The sequence below is a fragment of the Gekko japonicus genome, unplaced genomic scaffold (assembly GCF_001447785.1).
Source record: "Gekko japonicus isolate JY-2015 unplaced genomic scaffold, Gekko_japonicus_V1.1 scaffold603, whole genome shotgun sequence".
Lineage (NCBI taxonomy): Eukaryota > Metazoa > Chordata > Lepidosauria > Squamata > Gekkonidae > Gekko > Gekko japonicus.
The window spans coordinates 786,694-805,397 of NW_015169192.1; the positions used below are offsets into that span (position 1 = coordinate 786,694).

General features: G+C 45.8%; 1 protein-coding gene across 1 annotated transcript; it reads right to left on the bottom strand.

The window, feature by feature from the left end:
- Positions 1-7,618: 7,618 nt before the first annotated feature.
- On the bottom strand, positions 7,619-11,191 carry AGTR2 (angiotensin II receptor type 2). Its single transcript, XM_015416267.1, has 2 exons — positions 11,039-11,191; positions 7,619-8,857 (listed from the first exon to the last, which is right to left on the bottom strand). The coding sequence occupies exon 2, from the start codon at positions 8,847-8,849 to the stop codon at positions 7,710-7,712; it is 1,140 nt and encodes a 379-aa protein (XP_015271753.1). The 5' UTR covers positions 8,850-8,857; positions 11,039-11,191; the 3' UTR covers positions 7,619-7,709.
- Between the last annotated feature and the right edge of the window lie 7,513 nt (positions 11,192-18,704).

Consider the following 18,704-nt stretch of genomic DNA (forward strand, 5'->3'; position numbering starts at 1 on the left):
CTGCCTGTCCACAAATATGCTGGGACTGTGGGGACCATTGGTGACCCTTTTAATTTATTTATTATATTAGACTTCTATACCGCCCTACCCGCAAGCAAGCGCAGGGTGGTGTACAACAGTTATCCAGATAATACATATAAAATCTGATAAGTAATTTAAAATACAATGTTATAAATACCTAATATCCATGGTGCTGTAATACAATTCTGGGGCCCCAATTTACTAATGGGGGGAGGGGAGAGGTGAAAGCAGTTACTGGACTGATAGTTGCTAAAGACTGTCAGCTCATTAAACCATTGATGTTAATAGCCACTCATGTTAAAACCATTGAATCAGTTGAGGACACTGGTGGTGAAAATCAGAATTTACTTACAGAATTTACTTCAGAAACTACAGCTGAAATGCAGAAAGTATCTAATTGTAGCTGACAAGTAAAATCTAGCTTTCCTTTAATATTTTCTCATGTTTAATGTTTTAATTATAATTCTCTGGCTAGGCTTTTCATAATGCTGTCTTGCCTACCTGCATCCCATACTGGTGATGTTAACATGGTTTGATCTCTAGATAATGATGGGTTCCTTTAGCTCCTTAAATGGTAGGGTTCTATAAGCTGCTGACTGCCAGATGATGACAGTGTTATGAACCATTTTTATAAGTTTTATAGATATATAACTGGCTCACAAAATGGTTTGGGTAGGATAAAGAAAGTATTCTGGTGAGAAAGAATTCTGCAAGTCCCCAGACGAGACCTCCTCTCATCCAGCATTCTCTTCCAAACAGCGGCCAGGAAAATGTCTTCAAGAAATCAACCAGCAGGGTATAGAGGCCACATTCCTCCCCTGCTGTTAAATCTCCAGCAAATGGTATTCAGAGTGCCCTTGCCTTTAACTGTTATCAGGATCAGCCCCTTGCTGAAGGAGTTGCTGTCCAGGCTGTGAGTTCTAGGCCTACTGGGGACATTAAAAACCAACAAGTCTCCAAATCCTGATGGCATGCACCCAATAGTTCTTAAGGCACTCAGATGTGAGATAGTTGATCTACTAGCTTGTATTTGTGTAACCTATCAGTAAATTCAGCCACTGTACCAGAAGACTGGAGAGTAGCAAATGGGACACCACTTTTTAAAAAGGGATCCAGAGGGGAACTAGGAAATTACAGGCCAGTCAGTCTAATGTCTGTCCCAGGCAATTTAGTAGAAACTGTAATCAAAGATAGAATTGTTAGGCACCTAGAGGAACAAAGCCTGCTGAGGGAAAATCAGCATGGCTTCTACAAACAGAAGTCCTGCCTCACCAACCTTTTGGAGTTCTTTGAGAAAGTGAACAAGCATGTAGACAACGGTGACCCGGTAGACATTATATACTTGGACTTTCAAAAGGCTTTTGACAAGGTACCTCACTAAAGTCTCCTGAGTAATTTTAGCAGTCATGGGATAAGAGGATGAATTTTGTAATGGATTAAAAACTGGTTAAATGACAGGAAGGAAAGAGTAGGAATCAACAGACAGTTCTCACAATGGATCAGTATTGGGGCTGGTACTATTTATTCATAAATGATCTGGAACTAGGGGTGAGTAGCGCAGTGGCCAAGTTTGTAGATGACTCAAAATTATTCAGGATGGAGAAAAACAAGGTTGACTGTGAAGAGCTCCAAAAGGTCATCCACACACTGGGTGAGTGGGCAACACTGTGGCAAACGAAGTTCAGTGTTTGTAGGTGTCAGGTGATGCACACTGGGACAAAAAAATCCCAACTTCAAGTGTAGGCTAATGGGGTCTGAACTGGCTGAGGCTGAGAAAGAAAGAGATCTTGGGATCATAGTGGATAGCTCAATGAAAGCGTCAACCCAGTATAGTGTGCTACAGCGGTGAAAAAGGCAAACCCTTTGTTAGGGGATTATTAGGAAAGGGATTAAGAATAAAATGGCCGGTATTATAATGCAACCAAGCAAAAAACCCCAAAGGAAGTTTAGAAAACCAGTAAAGAGCCAAAAGGGATTAAGAATAAAATGGCCGGTATTATAATGCAACCGAGCAAAAACCTCCAAAGGAAGTTTAGAAAACCAGTAAAGAGCCAAAAGTTAAAAACATCAATAGTTATGGAGAAAAGCACAAGCGTTTATTTTTTAAAAAGTATACAAAACTTGTAGGGGCACAAATAAAGCCTCATAAAATAATCAAAGTGACAAATGCACAAAAGGAGCCATACCTGACGCATTTTGGCCAACAAGAGCCTTTTTCAGAGATCAAATAGTACAGAATACAAAATGTAACAAGGCCCCTATTACACTTGTAAGGCAGTAAGCAACTGATATAGGACCAAAAATGGAATGTTGTATGGAGAAATAAAAATATTTGATTCATATTAAATTGCGCAATTGAAAAATCCCATCCAATATTAAAAATCCATATTTTACTGTACCCAAATTTAATATACTTTAATATTCTGAAATTGAATGACACAAAAAAAAATGTTTGTGGGGCCACAAATGTATCTGGCCTTGTGTCAGAAGCAATTACATATATTGGAGATAGTAATATTGCCAATATGTACCTAGAAGTAAAAATGAAAGTAAATTCCAAAATGTAACAATTAGTAAAATGTAACCAATAAAAACATGAGAAATTAAATATAAATAAAGAAATGCCTTCCAGTTTAGGTCCTAAGAAGACAATTAGGGGGTTGAAGCACCTCCCCTCTTAGGAAAGGCTGAATAGTCAGAGACTCAGTTTAGAAAAGAGATGACTGGGGGGGGGGGCATGATAGAGGTTTATAAAATTATGCATGGGGTGGAGAGAGTTGACCAAGAGCACTTTTTCTCCCTTTCCCAAAATACTGGAGGGCATCCAATGAAGCTGATGGGCAGTAGGTTCAGGATGGACGAAAGAAAATACTACTTTACGCAGAGAGTGATTAAAACGTGGAATTTGCTGCCAGAGCATGTAGTGATGTCTGCACGAATAAACAGCTTTAAAAGGGGATTAGATAGATTCGTGGAGGATAAGTCTATCAATGACTACTAGCCATGTTAACTGAGGGGAACCTCCACATTCAGAGGCACTGTGCCCTGTTGTTGGCCATCCAGAGGAACTGGTTGGCCACTGTGTGAGACCGGATGCTGGACTAAATGGACATTCCTTGTGTTCTTACAAATGACACAAATCTCTCCCAAAGTGACACAACCCCTGCACCCGTTGATTATGCACTGAAAGAATGTCACTTCAGGACTTCATGCCTTTTAATTTAAAAAAAAAAAGCATGGGATGTGGTGATAAGAGGAGAATTCAACTTCTTGAGAAACTCAGCTTTCATACAAATGAGCAAGTGGCCAATAGTTATCGCTGCAAGGATAAGACTCAAGAGTAGGTGGAAAATCTGGAGTGGAATCTCCAAAACCCAGAGGCAAGTGTTATAAAATTCCAGCCACCAGGGGGCAGGACTGTTGTTTCATCGCCCAGCACAGCTCCTTGTGCCTCCTCAAGACTGGCAAAGAAGACTGACCTTTCTTGCGTATTGTAATCTGCTTAATATGTATAAATCATGCAAATTGCAGAATCTGGGTTTTCTTGGTGCAGAATTAGAATTTTTTAATTGCAGATTTTTCAGCATGAATCACACAATTGCACAGGGAGGAAATGCCTGTGGGACTATCACACAAGTTTAGCACAATGAAAGCCCACCAAAATCAACAGGTTTCCACAGACCTAATTGCTGGAACCTATGAAGCAGTGGGGGGCGGTGCTTTGGGAAAGGCCATTCATAACCTGGATAGCTTTACTTTCAGGCCAAGAGGAAAAAGGAGGAGCCATAGGGAGAAACTGTCCAGCTGGCCTTCTGTTTGTGGTAAAACTTCAGTTCTTCCAGGAAATAAATCTAGACAAAGTGAACAGGCTACTCGAGTGAAGCCAAGATATGCCGAGGCTGCTGTGAAGGGATTTATGAGTGGTGGTGGGGAGGGGGAACATGCTGTCCCAACTAGTGTTTACTAGTGACACACACACACATCAGACAAACAAGTGACATTGCTGACCATACAAAACTTCCCCCATTCTGGCAACTCACTGAGGTTTCCTTTTAGTGCAGCATTAAAAGTACTGTAAACAGATGCCTTTGTGAGAGTTTATGGGTCTTCTCGGTAGGATTGTCAGGAAACCCGCTCTGCCTTAAAGACAAAAAATATTTGTTTTCAGTTAAACCTCGTGCTTTTGCATTAAAACAGCAATGATTAATTTTAGTTTAAGTGCTGATTTCCGTGTGTGAACGTTGCTTGATGACACTGGATGAATGGCTTGTGCCTGAATGCGTGAGCTGCTTCCATTGGAACACCTTCTCTGTAAAGAGCTGAGGGGAACCACAGAAGCTCTTTCGGGGGAGGGGGCATAGATGGCGCCTACACCTAGATGAGCCACCTTTTCATGCTGTCATGAATGTCCGTAGAGCTGGCCCGAGGGCCCTTTTCACACACACAGGTTCATGATGCGATGTCCCGTGAAACGACTCTAATGGATCTAACACCGGGGGTGGTGAGGAATGAAAAAGAGATTTCGTATGGGTGGCTTCCACATGACAATGATTCTTCTCACCACTTTGAATACAGAGGCACATCCAACGGCAACGGAGGGACACCAACACCACCCCCTGATCACCAGAGGGATTTCTCAAGATTTCCCCCCAAAAATGGTCATTCACCTGTTGCTATAATAGATCCAAATGGTCAGCCGTGTTGGCCTGAAGCAGTAGAACAAATGTAGAGTCCAGTGGCACCTTTAAGACCAGCAAAGGTTTATTCGAGGTATGAGCCTTCATGTGCAATGCACCCTTTTTCAAATACATTGGAATGGTAGAGGAAGTTCTAAACTTATAGACAGGGAGTTAACAGCAGATTAACATGTAACATGATGTTTAAGTTATGCAAAGTGAAAAACTAAATAACAAGTTAAGATTATAAGGTCAATAGTTGTAAAGCAATAAATATGTCAAAATAGCAGATAAATGTATTCCAGTGTATTTGAAAAAGTGTGCCTTGCATACGAAAGCTCATACCTTAAATAAACCTTTGTTGGTCTTAAAGGTGCAACTGAATTTGTTCTGTTGCTATAATGTTAGTCTATAGCAGTATGTAAATTACCAATGTCGTTAAAACCCTGAAAAAACCCTCCAGTGGCATGGGGTGTGTGTGTGTGAATGGCAGCTGAAGAGGAGCTGGGGCAAGGACAATGTTGCTGGTTTGGCAGGAGCTGCAAACACATGCACTTTCCTGTCCAAACAATGTGCAGGTATGCTTTCACTGCATTATTTCCCAAAAGAGTATCAAACCAGATTTGGGAAAGATCAGAGCAAAGTAGCGCAAGACTGAGGTTTGTGGGACCAACATTGTGTGGATGCTAAAAAAGAAACAAAAAACCACTCCAGTTTGAATGCGAAACCCCCATGAGGAAGCAGATATAATCTGAACCACAATAGTTTACAGTTCATACATTCAAATGGAAGTCACTGACTTGTGCTGAATAATCAAGAAATTAAAAGGCCAGGGGTACACATGCATGTGTGATCCTACCTCCAAGAAAAACCCGTTGACCCAGATTTAGGGCCAATTTACATGAAACTCCTCATGTTTGTTGAGCAAAACCACAAGGACCTTGACTCACACGTTCAGGGGGAGTTTTGTGCCTCCTAAATGCACGCTGGCTTTTCCTGCTTGTGATGATGCAAAAGGAAAAGTAGTTTCAGCCTCCTCCCTCCCACATCATTTTTGCTTCCTCAAACTGCCCTGCCAGTAGGTATTGACAGGGCCAGCGCAAGGTTTTTGGGTGCCCTGGGCCATCTATGACTTTGGCACCCCCCATTTGATACAGAGAAAATGAGAAGTCTAAAAGGAACAATGTACAAATAAAAATAGACACACTCTTCAGAAGCCCTCCATGTTCCACCATGGCAGCTATAGAAGACAAGGGTCCAGAGATATTGAGATGTGAGAAACCCAGAGGTCATTTCGGGGGGGATCGCGAGGTACGGAGGCGGGGCACATGACGAAGCCCCGCCCCCTGCTTCCGTCCGCCCCACTTCCGGCCCTCATTCAGCCAGGAGGAGGCAGGAGAAGAGGGAGGGTAAGTTGCTTCCTCCCTGCCTCTCCCCACCCCTGCCTGCCTGGGGCCAGGGAGGGCCTTCGCAGGGCTTCCTTGCACTCCCGCTGGCCTTGCAGGTCCACCGCCGGGCCCCTCATGGGGCCGGCAGTGGAGCTGCAAGGCCAGCAGCGGCTGCCGGGACCGTTGGGGGCGGGGTGTGTGGCCTTATGACACACTTCCGGTGATGTCAGGGGGTGTGGCCTCATGACACACTTCCGGTGATGTCAGGGGGTGTAGCATATGATAATGAGTTATGCTAATGAGCTCCCCTAGCTCTTTTTCTACGAAACAACCCCTGGAGAAACCAGTAGAGTTGCCAACCTCCAGCTGGTGGCTGGAGAATTGCAAGTGGTCTCCAGATGACAGAGATCAATTCTCATGAAGAAAATCGTTGCGTTGGAAGGTGTTGACGATGGCATTATACCTCTCTGAGGTCTCCCTTCCCACCCCTCCACCCCCAAATTCTCCAGGAATTTCCCAATCCTAGATAACACCAAGCTTCCCTTCCGGGCTCCTCTTCCCCTTTTGGTGCCCCTCAAAATCTGATGCCCCTAAGCGATTGCCCAGGTTAGCCTAGTGGTTGGGCCGGCTCTGGCCGTTGGCTCCACTTGAGAAATCACATTATTTGTGTGGCTGCATGTAATTTTTGCAATGCAGCCAATGGTGGCTCCGCAGGGAACACTGAAGAAGCAAAAAGCAGCACAGGGAAGGAGGACAGCTGAAGCCTCTCCTACCTACATGCCCAGTTGTAAAGAGAAAAGAGCATGTGTGAATCTGGGAGACAAAACTCCTACTGAACGTCTGACTCAAAGTCTTTGCGTCGTGACCCAGCAAACATGAGGACTTTGTAACATGTGAATTGGCCCTTTAGTAGCTTTTCCATAGGACAGACCAATGTTCAGGGTTGCCAGCCTCCAGGTGGGGCCTGGGGAATCTCCCGCTTTTACAACTGATCCCCAGCCGACAGAGATTAGCTCCCCTGGAGAAAATGGATGCTTTGAAGGGTGGACTCTGTGGCATTGTATTATGTTGAGGCCCCTCTCCTCCCCAAACCACACCCTCTCCTGGCTCCACCCCCAAAGTCTCCAGGTATTTTCCAACCCAGACTTGGCAACCCCACCAATGTTGCATATTTTTTTAAAAAAACTGCCATAACTTAGACTCACTGTGATTTTTAAAACTTATTTGAATGACCTGACAATTATTGTTCGGCAAGACACTTCACGTTAAAGGGAAGAGGGCACACTGCACATTATGTGTGACAACTTCCATGTAAAGCCTCTAAGTTTCTGCATCCCACACTTCTCTCTCCCACCCTTCAGCATTAAAAACAACTCTACTACCTTAACTACATAATGCCATTGTGTTTGTAATATTGTTCAGATGTTTATTAGTAATAAATCACACCTCGGGTTAAACAAGAATATATGACAGCCCTTCCAAAGAACTGGAAATCCCCAAGGAAACTGAAAACAAGAAATCTTCACTGGACAGTTTGTCCTAGAACACGTGCAAGAAAGAATCCAAGAAAACATAACATGAGAGAGAGGGGAAAAATCCTCTTGTAATGATTTCCAGATGCTGCTCAGGGAACCCACAGCGGGTGGGTTTGTGGCCTCCCAGAGTCTCCTTCTCCGTGTTTGGCATCCTTCAGGGTGTCGGTGTCTTTATTGGAGCTACTTTTGTTCGAGAGAAAACCTTGCCTGTTGCTGTTGAACTGATAAAGCCGTAGCTTAAACAAATGTTGTAGTTTATCCTGGAACTGGTTGCCGATTAAATAGTACAAGAGAGGATTGATGCAGCTGTTAGCAAATCCCATAGAGATCCCGAAGGGCAGGGCCGTGTCAATGGCAGACACGATCCAGCATTGATCGATCACATGCATCCAGGTCAGGGCATCCAGGAAGGTCAAAACGTGGTACGGGAGCCAGCAAATCAAGAAGGCCACAACGACAGCAGCGACCACTTTCAACACACGGTCTCTTTTCTGCTTGTTCTTCCCCAAACCTCGGGCTTTCATCAAGTGCACCCTTATCCAGATGTAGCATGTGGCTATGATGGTCATAGGTATCAGGAAGCCGAGAGTGTTTTTCATTAAGGCTGTCCCAGCTGACCATTCAGAGTACTTCTCAGTTGGAAAGGCCATGACACAGGCGGTCACGTCCAAATCTTCAACGTATTGGGTTTCTCGGAAATAGAAGGTGGGCAGGGAGGTCAACGCAGCCAGGCCCCAAACAAGCAGTGCGGTAACAGAAGCCCGCTGCAACGTCCGTCGCTGAGACTGAAATGGGTGGACAATTGCCTGGTAGCGGTCCATGCTCATGCATGTGATGAAGAAGATGCTTGCAAACATGGTCAGGCCAAAGACTGAGCTGGAGAGTTTGCACATGACGGAGCCAAAGAGCCAATTATATCCATAAGCGTAATAAGTGGCCCAAAATGGCACTGTGACCAGGGCCAACAAGTCTGCTATGGCTAAGTTGACAATGTAAATGTTGGCTACAGTCTTGAGATTTTTCTGGCGGCACAGCACTGCGATCACCAGGCTGTTTCCCACCAGTCCAAAGATGAAGAGAATACCATAGAGTGCCGGGATGAGCACAAACTGGTAACTGGAGAGGTGGACAGAGCAGTGGGACCCAGAGGAGACGTTGGTTGGGAATAAGTAGGGATCTTGCAGCGTCTGTTCCGTGGCGACGATCATCGAGTCGTTACTGGTGTGCATCTTGCCACCTGGTGGGGAAAATGGCACTCTTGGGACCTTTTGGAGAAAACTTTTTATTTCACATTGTCCAATTGCTTTTTTTTTTTTTGAGGGGGGAAAGGGGGAAATGCATTAGAACTGTGAACTCTATATTTGTGACGTATGTCCTCATTATGCTCAGTTCACTGATGGGAGCAACTGATGCTGAGAGAAGATGTTAAAGGCTCTAACTTGCGCTTTGAATCAGGGGGCTGTATCCACTCATCTTCAGATACTGCGCTACAATTAGGCTTTAGCAGTTATTTGCAACTGGATTGCCTTGTTGCTCGAGAAAATCCAGTTGTGAACTATTGCTCTTGACAGGGGTCATTTCCTGCAGGAGCGCACAGGAGCAGAGCTCCGGCAGTAAAGAGCCCAGGGCGCGGGCACATGCAACAAGCCCCACCTCCTGCTCCCAGCAGCCCTCTGTCAGAGAAAGAAGCAGCCAGGTAAGTTGCAGATCTCTCTGGCCCCCTGGTCCAAAATATTCCAGTGGCACCTTTAAGACCAAGTTTTATTCATGTACAAGCTCTCCCTCCTCTGCGAGGACAGATCTGCATGCCCCCCCCCCCAATAGCTAGCAATCCAAAACAGTCCAGTGGAGCGTGAGCGGTGGGTGTTGCCTTCTGACATATGCAAATAAGTTATGCTAATGAGTTATGCTAATGAGCTCCTGCACCTCTTTTTCTACGAAATGACCCCTTCTCTTGCACAATGATTGTGCAAGACCCAGCAATGTGTGGATCCAGCCAGAGTCTCACAGATCCAGCATTCAGTCAAGCTGGCCATCATGACTGGCAGAAACAGTTTTGGGTCAACACACAGTGAAAGCTTCTCAGTATTATTTGTTCCACTGTTCGTGACTTCAAAATGACTGTGCATCAAACTACAATACTTTTTTTCTTTTTAATGGAAGGGTCTTTTCTATTGTGGCAAAGAAGATTGTAGAACTTTCTTCTCAACAAAAATTTGTCAGGCACCTAATCTGACTAAATGTTACATGCCGAGTGAAGATTTTATTTGCCACATTATTTTAGTTGACCTGGCTAATTTTATGGGACTGTTGGTTGGTTTTTGCTTTGGACTGTTTTCCTCTCAGTTTATTTTTAAAATACTGCTAATGTTAAAATAGTCTTCATAAGATCTTTAAGAATGTTAATTTTTTTAAAGAAATGCCCTTAATTTGTTGACTTTATTGCACCCTTATTTACTTTTCCCCCTAATGTAATTGCTTCAGATTGTGGATTTTATGGTGATTTGTGGTTATTGTTAGATGCCTTACTAGCAATGCTGATGAATGCAGGATATACATATTTTAAGTTTTAAACATTCAATTTATATAAAAATATAATTACAATTTACAGTAACCACAAAATTGAGAACCCAATTACAATAATTTAAATTAATTTGAATAACTTTAATATTTATACATACAATTTAGGATTAGCCTTTACATCAATAAGTCTTTGTATTTATTTATTTTATTAAGAACAAGGGTTCAACAGAGACCTAAATGTTGGGGTTTGCTGTCATGGTTTATTTCTGAGTAAACTGGAAATGGCTTCCAGAGGAAAACTTTTAGCGTAGTAAAGCGCCCCCTTAACTTTACTTAACCACCGATTCACCAATGGAATTTTATCAGATTTCCAATTTTTTTGCAAGCTGTGTTTTGTTGTCATGACCAGAATTAATGCCCCCATCCTATATTTTATGGCTGTTTGTGTAAAATTGGTCAAGCCACATTTATATACCATGGTGAAGCCCCCCCCCCCCACTCTCTACTCTGCTTGCCGAGTAAATAACATTCACTATTACTATAAAGAGATACAAGAGACAGGAAATTATTCCATTTGACTGTCATGAAATGCTTCCTTGTTATAGCTTCAATTATATCCAGATGTTTCTTTCTTTGCATATTGCTAATGCCAAAAAAACCTTCAATGCAAAATTGTTTATATTAAGGACTGTTCATTTAAGACCAGTGCATCATCATCTAAAAAAGTGCCAGTACTCATATCTAAGTTTGCCCTGATTTCCACCAACTCCCCCCTCAGGACTTGGGAGAGCCCCCCTCCCAGGTGCTGGTACTTAGTACTGTTAAGTACCACCACAAAAAAGCCATTTCAGACTATAATCAGTTTGAAGCAAGAACCATATGAAATGTCATTTACCTTGGCAATGTTCCGATATAAGTGGGGTGCAGCAGGCCTGGTTTTGTCCACCACAGTCTTCCCAAGTATGCTAAAGCTCCGCAGTCTCTGCTTTCTTGTACTACTTCCTTCATGGAGAGAGGTTAATGTACATAACTCAAAAACTGGATCGGAAGGTCCCGTCAGAGAGACTTTTGCCCAGCTGGAGAGAACAAATTTTTTTGATAGAGCATCCCCCTCCCTCCTAGCACACGTGAGCATAGTCAGAGCCCCTCATTAAAGGAGTTCATGCACATCACCAGCCAGTGTTGCTTCCCCAGCCCACAAGAGTGAAAGGGAGGGTTGGACAAGGCATACATCTTTCTCCACAGCCAATGGGATCCACGCTATCATATGGGGAGGGCATGAAGCCAACGGACTCCAAGTACAGCTGCTTGGAGATTTCTTTCTTTCTTTCTTTCTTTCTTTCTTTCTTTCTTTCTTTCTTTCTTTCTTTCTTTCTTTCTTTCCATTATTGGTCCTTCACTTTAAAAAAATACACATTTTTAGCCCTCAAAGTTTCAAAGTTAAAGTGTGCAGATTATGTTTGCTTCGGTCCCAGAAGCCAGTGGGAGTCGGGAGAGCATGAAGCGAGAACCTTTGCAACGAGCTGGGAAGAATAAATCCTGAGGAAGTTTCAGAGAGGATTGTCTGAGCAATGTTTATTAAAAAGACGGTGGAGGATTGGCTGTGAAACACATACCAGCTGTGGTGCCTTTTCTTTCACCACTGGTATGGTAAATGTGTTGAATTTGGACAGATCTCTCATTGAAAGTTTGAGGAAGAGGGAACTGTTTGAAGAGCCGACTCCTGTAGAACAGAGAGACCCCGGTTAGGAGGTCATTCTGGGTGCAACCAAACAATTGACTTGTCCGTTCAGGTGCAAGCCCAACAACTGCACTGCCATGTGGCAGACTGTCTTTCTACTAGTTAAGGGGGCACAATTCAGCTGGAAGTTCTCCCACGCAAATTTAACCCAAGGAGCCGCTATGCTGTCCTGCAGCTCCTGTTCCTTTCCAAGAGGCTGGTGTGGAAGAATCTCCCGCCAGAGTGTGTCCCCCTGGGTATGATCAGTTCAGTTCCCCTTCTGCCATCATGATTGGCCACTCAAATGAGCCTCTTGCTGCCTCCTGGTCACATTATCTCTCCTGCCAGTTTCTCAGCCAGCTCCTGGAGCAGAGCTTGATCTGACAGTATTTCAGGGCACAGTTCTCACCATGCTGTCCCTTGCAAGTTGCATTAGGTAGAGCTGCTGTCAGATTAGTAGGGCTGCCAGCTCTGGGTTGGGAGATTTGGAGGGGGTGGAGCCTGGAGAGGGCGGGGTTCGGGGAGGGGAGGGACCTCAGCATGGTACAATGACATAGAGTAAACCCTCCAAAGCAGCCATTTTCTCCAAGGGAACTGATCTCTGTAACCTAAAGTTCAATTATAAAAGCGGGAGACCTCCGGGTCCCACCTGGAAGTTGGCAACCCTACTGATTAGTGGCTTGGGAAATTCCAGGCTATTAGGGGGCAGTGCCTTGGGAGGGTGGGGTTGGTGGAGGGGAGGGAACTCAGCAGGGACGTGATGGCATAGAGTCTGCCCTGTGACGCTGCCATTTCCATCAGGGGAACATCTCTGTACTCTGGAGACCAGGCCCCACTTGGAGTTCGGTAACCCCATCAGAAGCACAGCTTATAGAAGACAACTGAAAAGCTGGCAACTGTGTCATCTGCAGAGGTCATTTCGGGGGGGATCGCGGGGGATCGCAGTTCCCCCGGGTGAGGTATGGGGGGCGGGGCACAGGACAAAGCCCCGCCCCCTGTTTCCGGCCCTCATTCAGCCAGGAGGAGGCAGGAGAAGAGGGAGGGTAAGTTGCTTCCTCCCTGCCTCTCCCCACCCCTGCCTGCCTGGGGCCAGGGAGGGCCTTCGCGGGGCTTCCTTGCACTCCCGCCGGCCTTGCAGGTCCACCGCCGGGCCCCTCATGGAGCTCGGCAGTGGAGCTGCAAGGCCGGCGGTGGCGGCCGGGACCGTTGGGGGCGGAGTGTGTGGCCTTATGACACACTTCCAGTGATGTCAGGGGGTGTGGCCTTACGACACACTTCCGATGACGTCAGGGTGTGTGGCATATGCTAATGAGTTATGTTAATGAGTTCCCCTAGCTCTTTTTCTACGAAACGACCCCTGGTCATCTGCATGTTGAGATACAGCACCTCTTGCAGGCAGTGTAGATTGCAGGGCTGGCCTGCCTGAGACTTTAATATATGCAGAAAGGGTGTGTGTGTACAAATAGGATTCCCTCCCTGAGGTTGAAATCCTCACTCTCTGCATTAGCTATCTGTGTCCAAAGTGTGCACCATGAAACACCTTGGTAGGCACCAAGGACCTCACAGACACCAAGCGGCGGGATCACTGCTTTAGCCCCTGTGTCAGACACTGTATTTTGCAGGTTTTTCATGGAATACTTTTCAGGTTTCTCACCCACTTTCCCCCTTTCTGCTTGCTGGTATCTGCTGCAAACTTTGCAGTGCCAGAGGGAAACTCCTCTGGTCCAACAGTGAAACATGATCTGCCAGGGGAATGAAAGAGCAGCACAAGACATTTCTTTTCCCAGTTGCCAAGCTGGGGCTATTTTAATCTTTCACCAGCAGGAAGTGTCCTCAGACTCGGTTTGGCTTCCAAGACTGCCAACCTGACACGTCTTCAGGTCATTAATCATACACTGCCCCCTTCATTCCTCCCCACACTCGGTTTACCCAACACCCCAAATGATAGAATGGAATTAAAAATATGTTCCTTGAAAGGATGGGAACCTGTTGTCTGGGGTCATCCTGTTCTCATGCTTTTAAGCTTCCTTACAACATCCCAAGAATAAGAACATTTTAAAAAAATAGAGGCTAGTATTCTTATTACTTTATTTGTAGAATCATAGAGCTGGAAGGGATCTCCAGGGTCATCTAGTCCAACCCCCTGGATGATGCAGGAAGTTCACAAATACCTCCCCCCACACCCCAGTGACCCCTGCTCTATGCCCAGAAGAGAGCAAACACTACAATAAACAACAACCCTCCAGGATCCCTGGCCAAATTACTTTATGTACAGTCAGGGCTATTTTTGGGCAGGAACGCACAGGAACGGAGTTCCGGCTGGCTCCCAAGTTGACCACGCCCAGCGGGAACTCATTAGCATAATAGGCCACACCCAATAGCAGAAACTCATTAGGATTGGCTACATTAGGGGTGTGGCTTAACATGCAAAGGAGTTCCTACTACAAAAAAAGCCCTGGGTTTTGACAACAAACAAGGTCAACAGAATAAGAAGCAAATGGTGAGTGTGGCTGGATGACTATACTTCTGGTAACATGGGAATGTGGCCTAATATGCTAATGAGCTATGCTCTCATGGGTGTGGCTGGATATGCTAATGAGTTTGTGTTGTTGGGTGTGGCCTATTATGCTAATGCGTTCCTGCTGGGCTTTTTCTACAAAAAAAGCCCTGTGTACAGTCAGAGTCACAGACTTTCTGCTACACTTTGAATTTCCTGGCCTTTAGGCCTGCTCCCCCTCCCCCATCAACCAGAGAGTAACACTTCAGGCATCTCATGAAGTGGACTTGCTTCTAGGGCATGAAAGCACCTGCCACACAGTACACTGGTTCGTCTTTAAGATGTCCCAACCTCTTCCTTACTACAGTTAACTTTACAATTTGTGGATTTTTGTAACGTTAACTGGAAAGCAATCAGGCTGACATTTTGGCAACTCTTGGTGTCCAGGCATCACTGGGAGGGAGGGATTCATTGCAGGGAGGGGGACCTTGCCCATGAGGACAAAGATCCGCACCAGTGAGGAAAGATGCATCATTTAGTCCCAAGAATGAAGAGGGGGGGATTGTAAAGAGGTTTTCAAAGGCTGGTTTTTCTCTGATCCCCCCCCTCAAGCTTTCTAAATGTTTCTAAATCAGCAAATATGCTTGAAAAAGCAGATTCCCCAGACTTCAGCAGGGACGCTGATTCTCAAATGTGGCTTCTCTGGCATGGAAGCTTCCAAACAGTGCAATGTTTCACAATGTTCTGGTGCGGCTGTCAAATTGTACTCTTGAGTTTAAGAACTCCTTGGCATGCCAAGGCTTCAGTATGGAATCCAGATGCTAGACATACTTGCAAATTCTTCCTTGCTGCTTTTAGGGAAATCAGGGGAAGTGACTATTAAGAGGCCCCGTAAACTAAACCATTGCCCCAAACGTTAATCACCAGAACATTGCAGCCCTATTCAAGGCTGCCGAGGGGCTCCCATCCTGAAGGCATCGCGAGCCTTGTCTGTAGGCCAGAAATCTCTGCACTGCAGCAAAGGTACATTCCTTCAGCCTGCATTGGATTTAATCCAGTCCTCATATTTACACAGGAACTGACCTGAAACAAAGGTGCATTCTACAGTAGTCTGTAATATTCAGCCTCTCTCTCTCTCTCTCTCTCTCTCTCTCTCTCTCTCTTTCTCTCTTTCTCATCTCAAGGGTTTAGTACAGATAATTTTTTGTTGTTTTTAGTAGACTTCTGTTTGTTTGTTTTTAATTGGGAGGCAACAATCTGTAAATTTTGGTGATGGTGGTATTTTGGACATTGGAGAATAAATAAGAATGATTTCCCCATCTAAAATCTGTACTGAAATTAATTGAGGTTATTTTCCCCCCAGGTGCTTTATAAGAAATATTTCCTTTGACTCCAGGCATGGGGAGGAGAGTGGGGGAGTGAGCTGTGTAGGAAGGGAGCAGGATGGAAGAGGAAATGGGCAGGCCAGACCTCTTGGCCTCAGAATGCCTAGAATTTGACCCTGAGAGACAGAAGGAGGCACTGAAGAGCTATGATTAAAAATGAGAGGATTCCACTGGAGAGATAGTTGGAGCCTTTCGAATCTGCATGGGGATTTTGTTTGGGCTCTGCTTAATATGTCAGCTGTGGGGGCAGGAAAGCTAGCCAAATCAGTCTCTCAAGCTAAACACTGTGATCCGTTCATGCCAAGGAGTCCTCTGGGGGTTGCTGTGTTTTTGCCAAGGCCATGAGAAAAGATTGAGTGGATGCCTGATTCTGGACTGCAGGCCCCTTCTGCTGACCGCTGGACTCTGGCCTTGACCTTTTGTGGGTAAATAGAGAGCCATCTTGGTCACACCACAAGGATGGCTGAAGCCAGCAGCAGCTGAGTGGTACGTAGCCCACATGAGAACTGCAGAGCTGTTCTCCTGCCACTGCAGCTGGAACTTCTGTCCCTGCATATTTTGTTTTTGAGATGCAAACAAATTTCACTCCCAAATACCAGAATTTCCAAACTCAGCATATACATAGTTTAACTATTGCTAGCTTGGAAACAAACCCAGGAAAACTTGTGTTCTTTTAACCCTTCTGTACATGTTAGGGAAATGTGTATAAGCTGTGAAAAATGGCCACTTAATCAGTGTGAGGTTATGCAAGGGGAGAATGCTGTGTGCCACCTACTCACAGATAAGAATCCCTTGGAAATTCTCTCTTCTTCCTTCAGAACAGAAGCCCAGGGGTTGGGTGAGAGCCTAGGAATACTATGGAGAATGACTGAGGGTACTGGCAGTTTCATAGAAGACAGGTCTACAGAAAGCTACTAGCCATTATAGTTAAATGGAACCTCCATGGCCAGAGGGAGTGTACCTCTGAATACCAGATGCTGAGGACAACAGGGGAGGGCTTGGCTGATGGGCTTCCTCCAGGGGCCTACCATGAGGAAAAATTGCACTAGAAAAGGGCCCTGCTTCTGCAATGAGGGACGGAGAAAAGAGCCAGCTAGAAGAAAGGAGGATCTTTGACGTGGTCTCTGTGCTTCACACCCATGGGATCTAGTGCGCACGCGCTGGATCGATCGGTGCTATAGCAAGCTTTTTTAACGGATTTTTGCGCCTAGTCCCTCGGGCATGTGCAGGAACCCCACCGCGCATGCCCAGAGGGGTGGGTGCGGACATCCTGCCAGTTCCTTTCTTACTGCTGCGTTGAGTAGACCTATTTTTCGTCGGGCAGATCGGTTCGCTTTCGGGTTTCTCCTCACATCTCTTAGGAATTATTTCCTTATTTTAATTTTCCTCTCTTTTCTCTTTTTATTTGTTTGTTCTTCAAAAAATTAAAAAAAAACATTTATTTTCTGCTGAGGGGGAGTCTACGATTACCTCAGGCCTTTGGGCTAAGCCCCCCCCCCCAAAAAAACGTCCCCTCCTTGCTTTCTTTTATGGAGAAGAAGTGGAGCTTTTTCAATAGGTGCAAGGGTTGCGGCAGCAAACTTGCTCCTCCCGACCGTCATACCCTGTGCATTTTTTGTCTCAGAGAGTCTCACCGGCCAGAGTCCTGTCGTCACTGTGCTCGTTTTTCTAATCAAACGCGGAAAAACTGAGCTGCGCACCTTAAAGTAGCACTGCTTGAATCGGCCCTTACTCCTACCTCAGTGATGGAGGAAAGACCATCAACATCGACAGCTCCGGCATTGAGACCTGCCTCCGATGCCGACTGCCCGACACCGAAGCTCCCGGCATTGATGGCGCAATCTTCCGCTTCCACGCCAATCAAAAAGAAGGCCAAGGCAAGTAAGGATCACAAGTCCGCGAAGAAGGGCACCTCAAAGTCCCTTAAGGCGGCGAAGAAGGGGAAGGAAGCGGTGCCTGCACTGGGTGATGCTCCTACAGTGCCTCCCGCTCCAACAGCAGTATCGATATCGGAGGCCCAGGTCCCTCCACCAATACTGACCATCCAACTATTGGATTCCCCCATCATACAAGTGGAGCGTCCGTACTCCAACATCGAGACGGTAGAGCTCCTAAGTCACCAGATGGGTGCTGAGGCTTCTCCCTCTCCTTCTACTTCGTCGGCATCGATGATTTTGGAGGCTCCCGATGTCGAAACACGTCGGTACCAACACGCTTCTTGCAGTACGCAATGTCATCCTCCGCGTCTCCATGTCCAATCTGTCGATATCGACAACCGAGACTACAGGGACGGTTCTCACAGACAGACTATTGCTTTGTCTCCCAGATGTCCACGGTCCAGAGGTCGATCCCCCCCCCGAGTCTTCCTGCCCCCTCCCCCACCGATATCTTGGGATCAACAACAGTTGAGGGACCTGTACGGGGCTTATCCACCATCCATGCCGTGGTTGACTCTGGCGGGCTATTCTGATTGGGATCGCTATTCATCCCACTCTGTTCATAGATCGAGGTCGCCCCACAAGTCAAGACCTTCGGCATCTCTGTCTCGTCCTTATGCAGATGATCCTTCCCACCATAGTCTGGAACCAAGTCGTCCTCCCAACCCTCAGGTCACTCCAAACCCTGTCATTCCACCAAAACCTGTAGTTTGTCAAGAGGACACTTCGGTCCAAATACCACACCAAGACTCCTCTGACTCCATGAAAGAAGACTCGGATACGGAAGCATCTGAGGCTCATACCTCTCCCAACCATAACTCTCCCAACCAGGATATCACTGAGGACCTACCCATATCCCCATCCAACAACCTTACATCATACACAGATTTAGTCAAAAGAATGGCCCACTCTTTAGGCCTCTCTGTCGTCCAGCAACATCCGCAGGCAACAGATGCCATTTTTGATATAGTCCAGCTGGATACATCCTCCACCTTGGCATTGCCTATGCCTTCAGTCCTTTT